At 40.8% G+C, this 18653-nt stretch overlaps 1 protein-coding gene and 1 long non-coding RNA gene across 4 annotated transcripts in view; both read right to left on the reverse strand.

The window, feature by feature from the left end:
• ank1a (ankyrin 1, erythrocytic a) overlaps positions 1 to 12366 on the reverse strand; it is a 62447-nt gene extending 50081 nt beyond the window's left edge. The window contains exons 1-3 of one of the 2 annotated variants that reach the window (XM_088375289.1): positions 12116 to 12366; positions 9916 to 9984; positions 9532 to 9816 (exon numbers count right to left, since the gene is read on the reverse strand). In XM_088375289.1, coding sequence (XP_088231415.1) covers positions 9532 to 9657 — 126 coding nt within the window. In that variant the 5' untranslated portion in view covers positions 9658 to 9816; positions 9916 to 9984; positions 12116 to 12366. Of the gene's footprint in view, positions 1 to 9531; positions 9985 to 12115 lie in introns of both variants that reach the window. The other variant, XM_088375290.1, reaches the window with a different exon arrangement.
• A 134-nt stretch (positions 12367 to 12500) lies between these two features.
• On the reverse strand, positions 12501 to 16006 carry LOC148398025 (uncharacterized). 2 transcript variants are annotated; one of them, XR_015858492.1, is made up of 3 exons: positions 15834 to 16006; positions 15416 to 15548; positions 12501 to 13814 (listed from the first exon to the last, which is right to left on the reverse strand). It is a non-coding gene; the product is annotated as an uncharacterized LOC148398025 (long non-coding RNA). The 2 variants fall into 2 exon arrangements; XR_015858491.1 differs by lacking the exon at positions 12501 to 13814 and adding an exon at positions 14363 to 14804 and having other exon boundaries at positions 15834 to 15999.
• Between the last annotated feature and the right edge of the window lie 2647 nt (positions 16007 to 18653).

An 18653-nucleotide genomic window follows, 5' to 3' on the forward strand; every position in this document is an offset into this window, starting at 1 on the left:
ATGCAGAATTTGAATTAAACAGGTCAAATCACCTGTTTTTATCCATCCAGGGTCGGCCATTTTGCCTCTTGTTGTCGATTGAAAATCACATCATCACAGTTGCCAGAACTCAGATCCCAACTAATCGCTGCTCACCAGTTTTCTGATGCTGAGTCATGATTGGCTGTCACCTCAAAGCTGGCAACTGTGATGTCATTTTCAGATGACAGCAAGTGACAAACTGGCCGCCCCCTGAGTTGGATAAAAACAGCGAAATTGTTATTTTTCCACAAACGCAATATTAATCAGAATGCTGTTTTTTAGACTCATGGGGGCATATACAACAACTATTGTTAAAAATTTGGAGGTTGATTTCCCCTTTAATAAGACGCTCACTGCTGATTCCAACATAAATATGCTGCAGTGGGGTGGTTATTTATAGAAGTTGCCCAACTATCAGTGCTGAGAGCAAGTGTTGAGTTGAGGAGGAAGCTGTACCGAGCTTGCAATATGCTTTACTAGCAGTGCACTGGTGTTTTCCAAAATGGCCTTAATTGCTGCTCAATTTCATCACAAGCTTAAGATTTGATTGACCATCAGGGTTAACAGGGTGTAGCTGTGGAGCTGTTTCACTGACGCATACTGGGAAGTTACCAGTTCTTTAACATCTAATTTGCACTCTTTGTCAAGTGCATTGCTGAACAATAATGAATAATAGATGAGTCTGCGTACCAGTATTGCAGAGCCGCGTTGAATTGCTGCATTGGAAGTGAGGGAAAGGCGGGTGTGAACAGTGCATGTTTATGCGAGGATGTGCGTGTTTGTATCAAAATGTACACTCCTTGGCTATCTCTAAGCATCACAAACACCATAACTTGGAAAAACAGTGTCACATTATTGAAAGATTCCATCCTTTCATTCCTCAACGAGGAGTGCTGCCCTCCAGCACAATATCATACCATTGAGGCTTCAGGCAAATAAGAGCTCAGACCAGCAGGGGGAGCACAACCAGTTAATTCTTAACACTTCTTAGCAAATGTGGTGGAATAGCAACAATAAGATATACAGTAAGACCTTGTAATTTTCCATTGGCTCACACCCAGCTAAATATGTTGTTGTTATTTTTTCAGCATTCCGAAAAGACTTGAATCTCCATAAACCCTAAGAAAACCGACTCTAGCATCTTTATGACAAATTGCTGTAGGATTCTAAAATAGGGCAAACCTGTTGGTTGTCTAGGATTAGAGCCTTAAATGGCTAAATCAAAAGGATTTGCATTAAGTGTAGTGTGGAGCACTTCATCAGACACACAAAACAGATTTTTGCACTCCCGCACACACCTCAGCTCAGTATGAGGATATTCCGAGCACATTGCATAACCACCGAGGCTGAAGGTCAAGGATTCCACAAGTCTCTAAAAACAAGTGTTAAAAATAAACGTGATGCAGAAAACTGAAGCTGAGAGGAAATACTCAAGGTAAATGAAACATGTTAAAGACTCATTAGAATTCTACCTTTCCCACAATGCCATGTTTTTTTTTTTTTCTGATTAAGTTGCGACTGTTATTCAAATTGAGAAGTATGCCCACATACGATGTGGTACGAGGGAATAAAGAAAGTGGTGAGGTGGGTCCTGTTTCCTTGCCTCAGCACGATGCAAGAATGCAAAAGTGACTGAAATGGAGTGGCGGCAAAGAAAACTGATGAACTTGAAATTAGCTCATCCTTAGAAGTAAACACAAACTGTATATTTTAAGTGTCATTTTATGTTTAATAGCAGAACTGCCGATTTTTTAAAATCTTCAATGAATCTGCCAGAAATTGCATTTAAATAAGAATGACAATGTATCAATCTACCATATGGGTTATTTTTGACTCAGCGAACATCCCAGAGGCCATATGGTCATACAAACAAAAACGATTACATTGGCTTCTCTCACTCACAAATGCATGCCCACTTATGGGTGTACATGCAATTAAGTGTCTTTGCCAGAGGAGTGCAGAAGCCAAAGTCACATTGCTCTCTCTTCTAACAAATAATTTCTCCATTAACAGTAACTAAGCACCCTGAGATGCCCCAAGCCCTGCTATAGATTGGCTTGCACTTGCACTAACTCTGCAGCAGGGAAAATGCACCAGGGGCCAAGGAAACCAGGGAAGGAGCGGCTTGACTTTGTGTGTCGGCTACAGGGAAGAGCATAAGATGAAGAGAGCAGAATGCTGAGTTGTCAGAATACGACTCGAGTCATCGATAACCATGAATAATTCACAAAATAATCTTCATCTCACTGTCAATCCACTGTCCGAGTCAAAAAAGTGTATTGCCATGTGGCACATCAGAGTATGTAGTAGATGATTAGAAATAGATAGAATTCAAGAGGGCAAGTAAAGGCCAGGCTTGGTACTTTGTGTCAAAATATTTTCCTCTGACCAATTAGAAGAATTTATACAGGCTATTTACATCTTTTTTTTTTTTTAACCAATGCAACCGTATGTCATCTAACAATCAATTCTCATGCATTACAGTACAGTACAGTAGATGATGTCAGTCTTACTCAAATTAGAGCCCTCTCTGTGAGCACTAGGTGGCGACATCCTACACCCACGGAGGTTGCTGACTAAGGGCTTGCTGACAGTGAGTGGGTGTGCCAAGTCTACATGCATGTGTGTACTAACGTGATCCAGTTGGAGGTGCATTTGACCTTGTGGAGTTACTGCAATCACACAGATTCTTTTCCATCCGAAATAGACCCCCCAGAAGACTGCACACTTATGCCCACAAATATATTTCAGTGAAAGAGAATGAAACCAAAATGTAACCTGAAGGTTCATTTTTCATTTTGTTTCCAGTCTTTCAGACTTTTTTCAGTCTTTGTTGTATACTCCTGTGTGACTTTAAGAGAATGTGAGCAGAAGAGGTGTTGAGATCAGAAATCCTGCAGTGGTGTAACTGCAGCAGAGTGGTGGAAACAAGCAAGGAGAGTCTATATTGGAGCAAGAGAATTGATTATAGGAGGGATACACACTGAGATGAGGAGAGAGAGGAAGGGAGAAAGGCGTGGGCACCTGCCTCTGCATCAGCTGGAGGAAGAAAAAAAAAACAATCTCTAGGGTCAGCCAATTAGAAGGAGGGTGACACGACTCTCCTCGCAGCTAGCTAGTAAATCCTGCGCCACTCTATGTGCCACGTGCCTCTGCTCCATAAATGCGAGGGCAGACGAGCCCAACGGTTTGGTTCATATTTGGTACAGCAACGGAATGGGGGGGGGGAATGTATATAATATATATTTATGATTTTTCTTTCCCCCAAGGAAAACAAGCATGGCAAAAAAGACCACCCAAAAGCGTTGTTTTTTTTTTTTTACTTACTAATATCCTGTCATTTGAGAATTTGTATTTACAAATATCATGTTTTGAGTTTTCAAGGGGAAAAAAAAACCACGCACACTCTCATCAATAAAGGACTATGCTGTAACAGATGTGCTAAAAATGCTGGCATCTTAAGTAAATGATGAAAGATGTATCTGGTTAACGGAATCACAGCTCTCGTGTTCTCTTGTTTTTATTGGCTGCCCTCCTCCAGAGCAGAATCAAATCAAAGTGAAACCATTTCTTCCCCTCGCGAGGATACAGATGAAGGGGTTTACAAATGGCTAGGCTTTTAATAAATGGCCAATGATGCTACGACACTGTGATGACTGGACGACTTAAGAAATCTGCATTGCACTCAGTCAAAGTCAAATGTCATTTGGGAGCACTGAGTATCCTTGGAAGCACATATAGGCCACAGACAGGTCGGCATCATGGAAACTTGCTATAACACAGATTGCTTTCAGGTTTCATGCATTTACACGACAAACAGTCTGACAATATTCAGTTGTAGTTTGTGAAATAACGCAGACATATGGACATTCAAGAGAGAACATGAATTGTATGATAATGTGTGCCATAACAAACGCACACGACAGAAGTAAGATGCATTTCAGTAGTGCTATTTCTTTTTTTAAAGAATCATTGAACTACTGCTCAGCAGTCAAAATAGGGATATCAATATCATATATTGGTCTAGAAATCTTTTTACAAATATTTTAATTAATTATTTTAATGTTTTAATTTTCTAAGAAAACAAACAAACAAAAAAGAGAACAAAGAAACTGGACCCCAAAGATGTAGGGATTAATTTATATTAATTTGTCTTGCCATCCTAAATCTACATTACTTTACTTAAATTCCATCTCTCTGTGGATTTGCAAGATCTGCTTGGATGGAGTTCAACTTCTTACGTCATGGCATTTTCCCATTCATTCATTCATTCATTCATTCATTCATTCATTCATTCATTCATTCATTCATTCACAAACCACAAGACTTGACTCCACAGCACAGCTACTGGTTGCATTTAAGCACTCCACACTATCGCTTCAAGACCACGCTAATTTCTTTTTGTGCCAAAGACATGAGATTTCATTTTCAAAATAGTCTTGTAGGACAATCCGAGCAAGCTAAGAGCTCATCAATGGGGAGCGGATCCAAGACTTCCCAGGCTTGTATCTTATGGATGTCTCAGAGAGAGACTCTGCAGAACCTGCAGCATCTGTGAGCAATAAGCACGTGATTCCACCACCTGTCTTTTCCCTCTCTGCTCTCTCACCGACAAGGATCTTAAAGACAGAGATGAGGTCTGTACAGCAAAAAGCTTTCTGATAACAAACAGCAATTATCTGTCCCGTTACTCACTCACTGTATTGCATCTGTATTAGTTTCTATCGTTCTTCCGTTTTATTTTGGCGTTGCGAGGATACATTTCAATAACCACGATCTCTCTCTTTTCATCGAGTTATGTAATAGCTGCACTGTCAGAATAACAATTGAGGGGAGAGATTAGCGCAAGTGGCCAAGGAGAGACGTTGTGAGGAAGACGGGAGAGAGGGGGCCACTTGACGGAGAGTCTGAGGAAGCCCCTCTCAATATGACACATCATTTCACGTGCTGTCTCGGAAATAAATAGATTATGTGCTGCAGTGGGAGGATGAACAAAGGCAGATGCTGCCGTCATTTGGGTTTAACGCTGGGACTGGCGCAGTTGTGCCTATGTGTCGGCTCAGCTTTATTTACCATCAGCAGTCACGTGGATTTGTGCTTTTATGACGCGGAATTTCGAGCTTGTTCGAATGAATCATTACAGTCGCAGAAAAATCCATCAGTGACAGAATGAAAGTGTTTCACTACTATATACTCAAAAGATTTAGAGTTCTGGGAAAGCCGGACCCCCTGCAGACAAGGAGAGCCAGCTGGATGTTTGATGTTTACTCTTTTCTCTTCTCATTCATCTGTTTTTAGAAGAGAATTTAAATCAACCTAACAATAGGGGCAGCCTTCTTCTTGAAGAAAATAAACCTGAACGGGTTGGGGCAGACACACGCTGAGTGATGTTTCTGAATTTGAATAGGAGCAGGACATTGCAAAAAATTACGGTGGGCAAATGCACATTAGGTGACATAGCACAAGGACTCGTTGTATTGCATTCTGAGGCTCCTCATACAGTAGCATAGAGATGCAATTCAAATTTTGAATCGCTGCAAAACCAGTGGCCAAGACCTTGGTGCTGTGGAGTTCCGCCGCCTCACCCAGTGAGCTTTGGCTACAAACTCCTTCTCTGCAACCTCATACGAAAAAGCCTGAAGAAAGGAGGAGGGAGTGGTGGTGTTGCTGGATTGGCCTCATGTGCATCTTGCGTTGCAATGTTAATTAAAGAAGTGTACGCTGCAGCTCCCGGCCAACCTGCCCATGCAGCATTCAAATACAATCAGTTCCAGCCTCTGTCAACCTAAACGAATGCCTGGACCAAGCCTGCTGAGTCATCTGACTGTGGGCTTCCACTGGGACACCTGAACGCACACTCCATCAATTCAAAGGACATGGAACTGACACAAGTGATTTACAACCATTTCCCTGAATACTCCCCATGGTAAAACTATTGCCTAATCTTAACCTTACATAGTCCTAAACTTGCCTTGACCTGGACATAATGACACAGGAGCTCACAAACGTAATGACAAGAAATGGCTCAAAAGTGCATCTGTAATTAACAATTACAGTAGAACCTTGATTTGTCAGACCCCGCAGAAAGTAGAAAATAGTGTCTAAAACCACTCAAAATGTTCCTTTGGATAATAGTTGTCAAAGTCAGCTGGTACCAGAATTGGCCATGTTTGTTATATTCTATGGCGCAATCAATGATACACTAGACAAGTGCATAGGTCACCTGTTTGTACGCCCGCCTTCAAAAAAAAATCAAGATGATAACTGTTCATTAAAGAGCTGCCTCCGTTTGCGATATACTCCCACCTAACGTTAGAAATGTCAGCAGTAAATTAAACTTTTCAAAATCAATTCCGTGTGATTCGGCTGGATGTAATTTAATTGTTTTTATTACAAATCCAAGCACCTGTAATTTTTGCCTTTTTTACCCCGTTGTGTATGGTTATTTGTTTAATTTTATTTACAATATTTGTTGAATTTTAGCCAAAGAAACTAAAGTGGCTTAAAAAAAGTAATGTCCAATCGGCGAACAATCCCTAGGTTCCACTCTATGTACTGATTCTTGAAAGGCTGACATGCTGACCATTATATGTAACACCGTGTTCTTTGCAGGTATTATTGCTATTGCCGCGTCATCATTAATGGAATTTGAATGAATTACTGAAATGTCGCATTTTGAGTGCTTGCTGGCATATAAAAGTCAGCATGTATGTTGCGTTACCGCTGTGCAATATTACATGCACATTATATCAAAATTTGGTAAATTTTTCCACAAATCTCAGTCCATAACTTTCTTATATTTGATTGTAAAAACAAATGCAAATGAAACTATAAAATGTATAAAAAGAATATTGCGCTCTTAATTGTATTTTCCATTTCAAAGATAATCGTTTTTCCCACAAACTATGCTTAAATACAGTAGATGATGCTGCTGATGGCCATGTTCTCAATTATTCAAAGTCTAATTGGCTAAACAATCTCAGGATCAACAATTTCATCATCAATTATTTGAATTTATAGGTGATTGCAAATGTTACATGCTGTAGCAACACAAGGCTGAGTTTGCTTAAGAGTAAAACTGTGCAATGAATTGTGCAATCAATCAAATGACGAGAATAAACTATTCGGGGTAATTTACAAAGTACAGTGAGCCTACCTGTATTGGTAAAACAATTAGGTACCAGATTATGATGGTGTCTAGGCGAGGAAAGTGCTCACTGCCTTTTACAACTCTCCACTCAATCCAACACACAGAAAGGCGTGTTTAAAATATAGCTGACTTTGCAGAGGTAATTAGAGCTACATCTTTGTCCATAAAACTGACTAACTAATGAGACGATGAATCAGTCAGCCAATAGCAAAAGTGCACTGCCAGGGGTTGGAACTACAGAGGGATTGCTTCAAAAATGTTCACTTTAATCTCTGATAACAAGAATCCCGGGAAGCGGACAGAGATGATCAGACTCCAGTTGCTCACTGTGATAGGCTTAGTCACCACTGCAGCACCACTAATCCATTGCAGCAACCTGCACACGCAGCCAAACACACACACACACATGCATTAACATTGCATCAACACTTAAGACAGCTATTACAATCTCTCTCAGACATTGGCACAGGTAGCTCTGAGAGGGTTCGGGCAGGAAAAGGAAGAGAGTTTGGAGGGCAGTGAAAAGCAGACAGAGGCAAAACTTAAATTCAAACCAACTCAACCTTTATTTATCATTCTTATACCGCTGAGATTTACCTTAAAGAAGTGCTGCAGCCAACACCTTAGTTCTCCACCGTCTACAGTGGCAAAGTAGCCGTAGTGCATACTGACTAGACGGATTCCATTAATGAGCCTTACTTGTGAGTGCGTACCACTAATGGGTCAGGACTGCCACAACTGTCTTTCATCGCAATTTCCCGCCTCGTATCGAACCATCTTACTAAACAGCAGACTACACGCAACGGTGACCTTTTAGCTAAATCAAGACACTGACTACATATACAATAACATACAGCACTCCGCAAATTGTTGTTCACAAGTATGCGTGAATGTTCGTCAAACAGTAATTAGGTCGGGTCCAGGCCTCACCCACAACCTTGAGCAATACTAGAATTGAGGAATAAACAACATGCTTTAGACAATTCCTCACACGAGAGAAAGAAAACCCTAATGTAGCCACAACTTAACATCGTCATATTAAATTTGAATTTGCTCTGTTATTAGACCTCAATGTTTATTATGGAGCTAACTAAGATAAAGCGTGGTCAGCCATAGGAGCTTTTTACAGAAAGTCACTTTGACAAGGTAAGAAAAACCAGCTGCTGGTTTGACAAGGCATGCATTAGGCATAAAATGTTTTTTGGGGGGGGAGTTTGGAGAGGAGGGTGGAAAGGCTTATTTAAGCAACTCAAGCTCCATGATTATGTAACTGATATGGGATCCCCTGAAACAATGCACATTGAGTCAAACTTGGGCTGCATTAAGACCCTCAGCATAAACCTTAGCCGTGATCATGCATATTGTTAGAGTGCTGCAGGCTTTCCCTACTTACATTCTCCTCTTCCCAGACTCACACACACACGTGCAAAAAATGGTTTGCTCTCACACTTCTGTACATGTATGAGAGCTCAAGAGCACAAGTTGACGTCAACAATATTGGTTCGGCGCTCTTGCGCAACGCTGAAGCCAAACTGCCTTCCTTTGTTTTGAGATAGCTACCAAATGAAAAATGTAAGCCTCCCTGAACTCGAGGGAGGGTGTAGTCATGTGTTTGGCCACAACACTCTACCGCATCAGCACCAGATTGGTTTTCAGCCAGCTTGGCACTATGCACATTGACAGGGTTGCTGATGAGCTATTTCCAACCAACACTAGACAGCAGATGACTCATTTAAATGTCAACAAAAAAGGTGCAATTGAACCAGGGGTAGTAACGCCGCGCACATGCCAGTTTTAGCATAGGTCCCTGCAGTTGGTGAGTGACGGAGCAGTGATTTCTTGTTTACGATGGGAATCCTCAGACAGAAAACAGAAGCCTGCAGGTATTCCACCACTGCAAGATTTCCAAAGCCAAATAAAAGCAAAAAGCTAAAACGCAGGTCGGCGCACTGGCCACTAGATGACTCGTGTTCATGTCAAATTTGACAGTACCACAGTGAAAATTTAAGAGTGGATCGAAAAAAGTGTGAACAGGGACGGAGACAGGGAAATTGCTTCCTTGGCAGACAATTGATTGAAGATACTCAATAAACTGGGCAATAAGGAAGGATTAGGAGAGCATGCAGTGTGCTGGAACGTTTCCCGTGTTTGTATGTACATGACATACATGTGTGCCAGGGAGGATGTGAGTACACACAGTGGAAACACAGCATGACTGGTTTTCCATGTGTGCCCAGGCACCCCAGACTAGTTAGCAAGGGGAGGGGGGGCATCTCAAGCTTTGAAGCCCCCCTCTTTCCCTCCCTCCCGAATCTACCCCATCCCTGACTGACTAAGACACCTGCGTATCATCCCAGTACCTTGCGCTTTTTATCCCGTGAGCGGCTCCTCTTCTTGACCTTTTCCTCTTCTTTCTCTTTGCGCTCCTGCTCTGCTTGGGCTTCTAAATCCTTGTTTTTGCGGAGGTGTTTGGCCGCTTGAGCCATGGCGCTTGAAGGGGTCTGGGTGGCGTCGGCGAGTCCAGTTCTTACGGTGCTGGGACTTTTACCCGGCGCGTGCCAACACTAGCGCTGCTGCTGCTGCTGCGTTCTTCTATGGTCCTGTAGAGTCTGAGCGTGCTCACTCTGCCTCTTACTCCTCCTCCTCTTCAGCAGTGCAGTCACAAACACACACACACATGCGCTCAGACACAGCGGCAGTCCTCAGCCGTCTGCTGAGGGATGCGAATGCAGCACAGCACTCACTCGATCGTTAATGTACACTTCCCTTCATTCCTTTTTTATTTTCCTGCAGCCTTCGCCACTTGTGTCCCTCTGCAAGAAAAGAAAGAGAAGTGTTTCTTGAAAAAAATGAAATTGAGAGGATGACTTCCCTTTTTCTTGTCCATTACTACACAGTGTTTTCTGTATCCATCCACCCCAATGAGTAAGATAATAAGGGGATGACGGAACGCTCAGTTCGGGAAAAGCTTCAGCATCTTTTAATCAAAGGCTTACTTTTTCCTTCTCACATGACATTGATTTTGGTTCATTTTCCATTGCAGTATATGTTGTGCTCCTACCATGTGTCCTACACAGGGACCCATCACTAAAACACACCAGCATACCGGAGGAAATAAAAGAAATGTAAAATATGCATGAGGGGCGGAAAAAATAAAACAGCCTTTGACTCGTTAACTCTCCTCTTCTCCGTACTCCCTCTTCCTGCTCTTCTGGTGAAGCACTGCAGTAGATACGTAGCACTGGCTAAGGATGTTGGTGCAGTGTGCTTGTGTATGCAACGTCTGAGAGCTATGCAGTGCTCTTTCCTTCACAGTCTATCGAAAACATTTCATAATTACTCCAGAGATCATTTTTTTCTTTCTTCTAGTTTTCAATTTTCTGTTTGTAAAATTTCATGTCATTACTGCATGACATTGTTTTTCTGCATCTGCTCAAAGATTTGCATGGCAAGGTTTAGGTGAATGAAAAGAAGTTTAGATGGAGTCTGCACATGTTTACTGGTACTCTCGCTCTCCTCTCCCCGTGTTCCATTTTTTCCCTGCTCCTCCCAACAATGCTGCTGACGCAGGTAGAAAATAAATCCTTTAATAGCGTTTTACTGGCTCACTATACATCACACATACCTAATGAGGTATCCACGTGATCAAACACGCTACAGTATACAGAGCAAAAGAGGTAATCCTATTTTTTTATGATTTTGAAATACAAAGTAGAATTTCTTGGCTGCTTTGGAGAAATACTGCTTTGCCTAATTCTCCCCTACAAACTGCTCCCCGTCACCCTCTACTCTCCTATTAAGGAATCTCCTATAATCCGATAGCAGATTCACATTGAGCAGCATACTAATGAGTTGACTTGGGGATGATTTTGCCTTCAGTCTGCAACATTGCAACATAAATCACTCACATGCAAAGCTAAGCTTTGACACAGACAAACACAAATACTGATGGACTGACAGCTCGGTGGCAAGCGCATTCATCACAATATCGAACTCCTGGGAATGTTCCCAACTCAATCATCACTGCAACACTGAAATCATAATAAGGACTTTTTTTTTTGCTAAGACAACCAGATAGGTCTCATAAAGCTACACTCCTGCTTCTCTAACAGAATGCTAGTTTTGACCTAATTAAGGTCTTGAGGCGAGGTATCCACTCCATGCACCACATACAGTGAAGTGTAAATTGGGGGCTGATGATGAAGTGTTTTCTCCGATGAGTGAAAACACAAATCAGTGTCATTTTTTTAGGGGGCTTGTGCCTTTCACAGTTCGTGTTTGCTTTCTTAAGCTTAGGAGGGCAAAAAGTACATCACCCTGATTTGTCAAGGTAACAAAAAACCATTATCTGCCCAGTAATCGAGGGACCAGCAATAATTTGCATAAAATGAGGACATCCACCTAAAATTATAGCAATGGTCAAAGTGCATATTTGATGTTGTTTCCATTTTTCATCCAATGCAATACATCATATACATCATATGCAACAGCTATTTTAAAATCTCCTTTTTCTATGTATACGTACTGTATGTAAGGAAATGTGAATTGTATTGTACAAAACCTGAATTTGGATGATTTGGTGGACATGTACCTGCGTTTCTGGCTTTGTTTGGATTCCAGACCAGTGATTAGATCATGACAAATTGTCTGAGATTCTTGCACATCATTTCACTTTTCTTTTTTTTCTTCATATACGGCTTTTCTATTTTAAGGACAAAAAGCCTTTTCCTCTATAAAGTTGCGCTCACTACAACAGCTTAGTATATTGCTTAATGAGGAAAATGCTTCGTTCAAAAAATATGTCCACATATTCTGGTGACAGCCGTTTCGAGTTTTGCGGGATTAAGTCACATAACTCAACTCACCCTTATTTAGAGAGCGCTTTAAAATAGCGGAGAATAATAAGACATGCAAAATCGTGCAGGTAACTTTTGTCAGACTCACCTTTAAGCGTTTCAGCCTGTTCCTTGTGTCAGTCGACCAGTGTCTTCAGCTGTCATTTACAAATACGTACATATTTCACAAACATGTCGTGCCACTACACCATGGCACTGAAAGAACTCGCAGATTAATGTTGAAAAACGACTGTTGCACACCAAAATCGACGCATTTGTCATGCACACTGCACAGACAGGCTTGCGTGGCCGATTTATTTTCAGTATGGCCGTGATAGGCTCTTCCTCATTGAAATGATATTCACTCAAACGAAATCACAGTGTTGTTTCTTTATATTTTTACTCTTAGTGGGAAACAACACATTACATTTCCCAACACAAAATCAGCTCCTGTGATTTAAAAAAAAAAAAAAAAAAAACACGCATCCAATGTTGGATTTGGGCGTTCCGACTTGTGTGCAGACGTCTTCAGATTGTATGACCCTTGCCACATCCTTATTTGTGAACAACTGAGCCTTTCAGGGATACTTTTGATTTTATACCCAATAATGACACACAAACCTAATTTCACTTAACCTGTTCATCTGAGGAATGTTTCAAACATTTTTTTAGCATTCCTCAACTTTTCTAGTCTTTTGTTGCCCCTGCACATCTTGTGATAGTTGAGTTTAACATAATTTGAAAATTATTTGCAAATCATATTGTTTGCATGTATTTAGTTTGCAACATCACAACTTCATTGTAACTGGAGTTTGTACCTACTTATGCAAGCTAAGAAGAACATAAGAGACATAAAGCCCGTCTTAAAGAGCTATTCAACCGAATTCAGTTGGAGCCATCATATTTTGGCCAGATGTACATAACCGTGAAAAGATACTGAGTTGTTCACTGCAGCTCTGAAATTTATAATCCATCCGTCCATTCCCTATACTGCTTGTGCTCATTAGGATCACCCGGGCAAGACAAGAATTAATTTACCTCTAGACAAACTATCACAACCAAACATGCATGTTTTGGGGAATTGAGAGAAAGTTCAAGTACGCGTCTGGATATTTGTGGGGAAAAAAAGGGAATACCCTCTCATATTAACACCTATGGACAATTTAGTCTACAATTAGCCTAACACACAGTACCAAAGAAAAGTCTCACATCCACAAGGGAGAATGTTCAAACTCCCATCAGGAAGGCTGCAGCAGAAATTTGAACACCAAACCACAAAACTATGAGGCAGATGTGTTAACCACTTTTCACGGTGCTGCCCTGAACAATAAATCAAATCTAATATGTTTATTCAGCCTTGTCACAAATGGATCACATGGGTGATGTGGTAGACAACAGCTTTATCTATTCTGTTGTTGCACATTGGACAACAGCAGGCGCTCAGCCAAATGTTTACTATGCTGCTCATGTCAGATCAGCCTGGACATTTCTGATAGCAAATGTCTCTAGTGTGTTAGTTGGCAGAGGGCCTCAACCTACAGTGGCCTACTACAGTTCTGTGTGGGCCTGCAGCATCCGCTGCACCATCAAGAGTTCTTTTAGCAGCATGGGGGAGGGATGATGAACAAGCTATGTTTATGCTACCACAGTATGGCTGAAGTCCATGGACCTTTTTGAGATTTTCAGAGTTTCAAAGGAACATAACAATGTGAACCAGATCGCCATTCAGCATTTGCAGGAGATTAATTGGAATGGTGACAGTGTGGATTAAAGGTGACCAGGCTTCCTCTGCTGGTGCATAGGAGGTACTACAGAGGAGAAAAGGGAATTCCCATCAATGTTTGTATTTGTTCCAAAATAACATAATTCATCAGTTTTACTAAAACAAAAAAAATAAAACAGTTTATGCTAATGCAATGTTTTAAATTAGGAATGATCATAAAGTATAGTAATGAAAATGGGAATTAGCCCACAAGACCAGTTATCCTTGAATTTTCAAATAGCATTTGTATTTTTTTTCTAACCATCTAGGAAAACATACAAAAGTAAGTCAAATTCTTACCATCTGGTGTCTGAAACACTTAATACAAATCAACCGTACTGTAATACTATTTATGGATACAGTGAGCGCCAAGGCCAATTCACTCCTGCCCTCCAGTGGTAGGACAGAGGTACGACATGGAACAGGTTTTAATCCAAATGAAGGACATTTGATGCTTGTCTTGCAAGGGTAGGGTCATGTGTGAACTGGTGCCCAGCAGACTTTGTACAATATTGCTAAATTTATTATTATTATTATTATTATTAGTAGTAGTAGTAGTAGTAGTAGTAGTAGTATAAGGAAACCCACGCAGGCACGGGGACAACTATTCACATGTATTGTACACTATCAGCGAGAACTGGACCCACAGAGCTTGCATGGATGTCAAGCAAATGCTTAATTCACTTTACTGTGACACTGCAAAAGTAGTACAAAAACGAAGGTGCGTTTAAAAGATCCACGAAAGGTTTTACAAATGTTGGCCAGATGATGAATCAGCAGGTCTACAGAGATTCTGCAGCGTTTGCTTGGTTGAGTGTGAGAGACGAGGTGAGGGTTGTGGCATTACAACCAGGGGCTGCTTCACCATGATGCAGCCTGTTTACAAGGAGCATCCAACAGTTCCCGGCTGCATGTTACAACCTCCATCCTCGCCCTACTTGGTTTAATGGGGTCATCGTTTTGAGGATGCGAACGACGCTGCAGAGGATTTGTAAAGAATATTTCCAGGGATGGATAAAAGGCGTGGCGCAAAAGGCTGGGAACGACACAAACAGGAAATCTGTCAATAAACCGTCCCATCAAAATAGATTTGTCACAGCTTTCAAAGATGCCTCACAAGGCATCGCCTTCATACACCAGGTAGCCTGAATTGGTATAACTAATGACTTCACAGGACTGAAATCGCTTATGCATTCACAACATAATAATGTGATGGGCTCTGAAACAGGAGATTTACATAATCGAGGTACATCTTAAAAATATGTATCAACTTAAAATGTCATCAGGTCAATAGGTCCAAAATCAATGCATAGGATTGCCTCTATTATGGGATCTAAAGGGCATCCAAAACTACTCCTACTAGTCAATAAAGTACCACATGTATGGTGAGAATTAAAGTGCATTTGCCATATGTTTGTTTTTAACAAGGTTTGTGAGAACTTGACAGAACCTGGGAGTGAACACAAGTAATAATTCAGAAAGTAAGACAAAATGAGGAATGAAAGAAAAGGAAATGGAGCAGGAAGTGTTGGGGAGGAGGCCAGAGGCCGGAGGCTGTCACCACAAACAGTTGAGACTCGCTCCCCCGAGTCCCATTCCCTCGCTCTCGCTCCTCCCTGTTCTCATTCCTCATCTTTTCTCCCGTACCGTCTCTTTTCCTCTGTGTATTTTTCTTCCATGGATTTCTTACAAATGGCTTCCTCTGGTTTTCCCTTTGCACAAATTATTTCATCCTTCTTTCAGCCCCATCAATCTTTCCCCCACAGGTGGTCAACGTCTTCTGCAAAACAAGCACACCCTCAATCAAAAGCATGTCTTCAATAGTCATGTAGTACTTAAAGGCAGCTTTCCATAGCTACACACAGAAAGATGCTGTTCCAAATAACAATGTTGGTGTTTCTAAAGAAAAAGACAAAACTTTGGTTTATTACGTGCATTTTTTTGTTGTAGAGATTAACTATTGGAGAAACAAAATATACTACCAAATCTGTCAAGATGGCAATTTCAAAAGTACCTAGTCCCACTTAATTTGATCCAACCCAGAAACAAGAACATCTGGTGATACCGTGAAAGGTTCAGAGTAGTCCATTACAGACGGTTGGAGTAATTACTGGTTGTCTTTTAAAAGGTGTAAGCAGAGCCAAAACGGACAGTGGCTCCCCTCAGACACCCAGCGAGTCCTCACTTTGTCCCAATCTGTTCGACTAGATGTACAGCCCGCCTCCTTCCACCTGTTCTCTATTCTTTCATTCTAACCAGGCGTCCCTGCCAATCAATTTGATCACCATGACAACAGTGTGAAGGATGCCTCTGCCAAACGCCACCACCCAACCCTATAAACAAAAACAAAACAAAAAACAGAACTCCGACAGCTCAGGATTGATGAGGGAGCATCTTGTCAAAGGCCAGATTAGATTAGGTCTGAAACGCGAGCACGCACGCATGCACACACGCACACAAAGCGCCCTACGACTCACAGGCAGCAGGTGCTTTTGCTTAAACCTTAATTACATGATCTCTGATTTCTCTGATTGATATGCTAATGAGTATATAATTAATGCAAAAGCAGAAATACCGGCAGCCTTCGTAATGAGTGGATTTATTTGATTAGTTATCCTCCTGCATATTCAAGCATGTTGGTATACAGGGGAGATATCAAATGGTTGTCATCACAGTCTCGCAAGTACTGGTATGCCACATCTACACCAGCCAGGCTTATTACTCCATTCAAAACATGTAATCACATTATTTATATGTGATACGTATGCCAATATGCATATAAACAGAACTTAAAATGTCTATTTTGACCACCTGTCATAAAAACAAGAAGTGACTATGCAGCATTATTAAATGCTTTAATGCGCACTTCTGAAATTTTGGTGACCTCTCGATGTTTATTTTTGTACAGGAATGGGAATTTTCAAACTTCGACCACTTAAACTTCTTCTTTTTTTTGTACTCAGAAATGCATCAAAATAAGAATTTGACAGCCAATGTCTGTTTTTCTATTTTTCTGTGTTTTTGTGAAACAAAATAATGGTTAACAATAATTATATTAGCAGCAAAGATATCATCTCAGTCAAGGAGCATGGACATACTGGTGTACCAATCACTACAGAGTTTTAAAAAAAATTAGGTCATGACAATTGCTGTTAATGTATGGTATTGTTTATTGGTGTGGTTTACTGAATTCATGATGAGAGAAAACTAATACTTTTGTTTTAGCTCATTTGGAGAATCAACGATAAGAGCAACTCTCAGTATGATATACAACCACAATCATAAATATTATGGACCTATTATACCTTAAGGCAGTGTCAAATTAAATGGAACATTATCATTTTAAACGCAATATTTGAAACAGCTAGTGTATTAGATCTCATTTTGTGCAATTGTGCATAATGTTGTGTTTGGTTGGAGTATAAATGGATGGGCACTGACACAACGATAGTGTTGACAAATTAAACAAATGCTTTCTCTGAACTTGGCAGGGAATAAGGACAAACTGACAGGTAGGTGGCGCTTTGAGGCTGCACACGCACTGCTCACATCTGCTTGCAAAAGTTGTGATTTTGCACCAGACTCCCATAAGATTAGGTACACCTAAACAAAAAGGTGGAATTAAAAGACAGCAACGCGAAGAGTTTTTTCGTTGAATTAGCCTGTATTTATTATTGCAGTTTGCATTGTTAATTGCGGTATTCTGTCTCATTTTATATAATTCATTTTTAAAAGCAAACAAAGTCAGTCAGTAGCTATCTGAAGTTATTCCTCAATTTTGCAGGTTGGGACAAATCTATCAACTTGAGTTTTGAGATGCGTGGGTGTTCGTCGACAGAAAAAAATGTTTGGAGGACCTAAGGGGGCAGTTGGTGTTGTAATGCCCCGAGAAGCACAGCTTTGGAGGTGATTAGAAGGACTGTAAACTGTATCTTATATTTCATAAGCTGTCAAGGCAGTTGGGCTTAGTTTCAGGTTCTTCAAAATGTACTACTTGTCCCTGGTAAAATAGATGACATATCTTCAGAAACCAACCAAAGATAAATTTACGTGCATCTTGCCAGCAATCAGGATGCAGACAAGCATTGCGTCAGCAATTAGAAGTTATTTATTTTGCCCGCAGCAGGACTCAAACCACTAGCCCCAAGTCAATACAGGTGAGCAGAAGTTTTATGATGGCAACCCTGAAGTCATCCAGCATATTGGAACATATTTTGTTCAATTTTTGTTAATCAAAACGGATTTTATCTTTATCCAGCTTGTTTCTATCAGTACAGACTAAAGCAAGCACTTACTGTAACTTTGTACTTTACAAGCGGAAAGACACCATATGACAAGTCATCTTTGTGGGATGAGTAATCCCTTCTTCCCCCCTGCCTTCACTAAACTCCAATATATTTTCCTATAAGTGGGAGAGTAAAAGCACATGTGGGCCATGACCAGGTTGAGGAACTACAACTTCACGCTACTCCATCTTTCTGGGGGCCTAAACCACACCACCCACAAGGCTGAAGACTTCCATACATGCGGGCACTTGAACAGTGATGGTTAAAATTACTTGATTCACCCTTTTTTACCACAATCAATACAGCAACATATTTTAATTTAATATTAAGTCAACTTCAGGCGGCCTGAAACAGTCACAAAATATCCCCAATCCCAATGAAGTTGCGTAAAATGCAAATAAAAACATAATGCAAGGACTTGCAAATCTTTTTCAAACTTTCAAATTGTTTTGGGAAGTTTTTAGTTCAAAGGGCAGCATCTGAGATAGTATGTGGATAGGATGAAGCAAGAGGGAACCTGCAAAGCCTCAACAATTTGCATCCACAGTTCCCCAAATCTTATTGAGTGCAGAGAAGGTGATGCAACAAAAGGGTAAAAA

The sequence above is a fragment of the Syngnathus floridae genome, chromosome 5, assembly GCF_059516105.1.
Source record: "Syngnathus floridae isolate MCC-2025c chromosome 5, RoL_Sflo_1.0, whole genome shotgun sequence".
In the NCBI taxonomy this organism is placed as follows: domain Eukaryota; kingdom Metazoa; phylum Chordata; class Actinopteri; order Syngnathiformes; family Syngnathidae; genus Syngnathus; species Syngnathus floridae.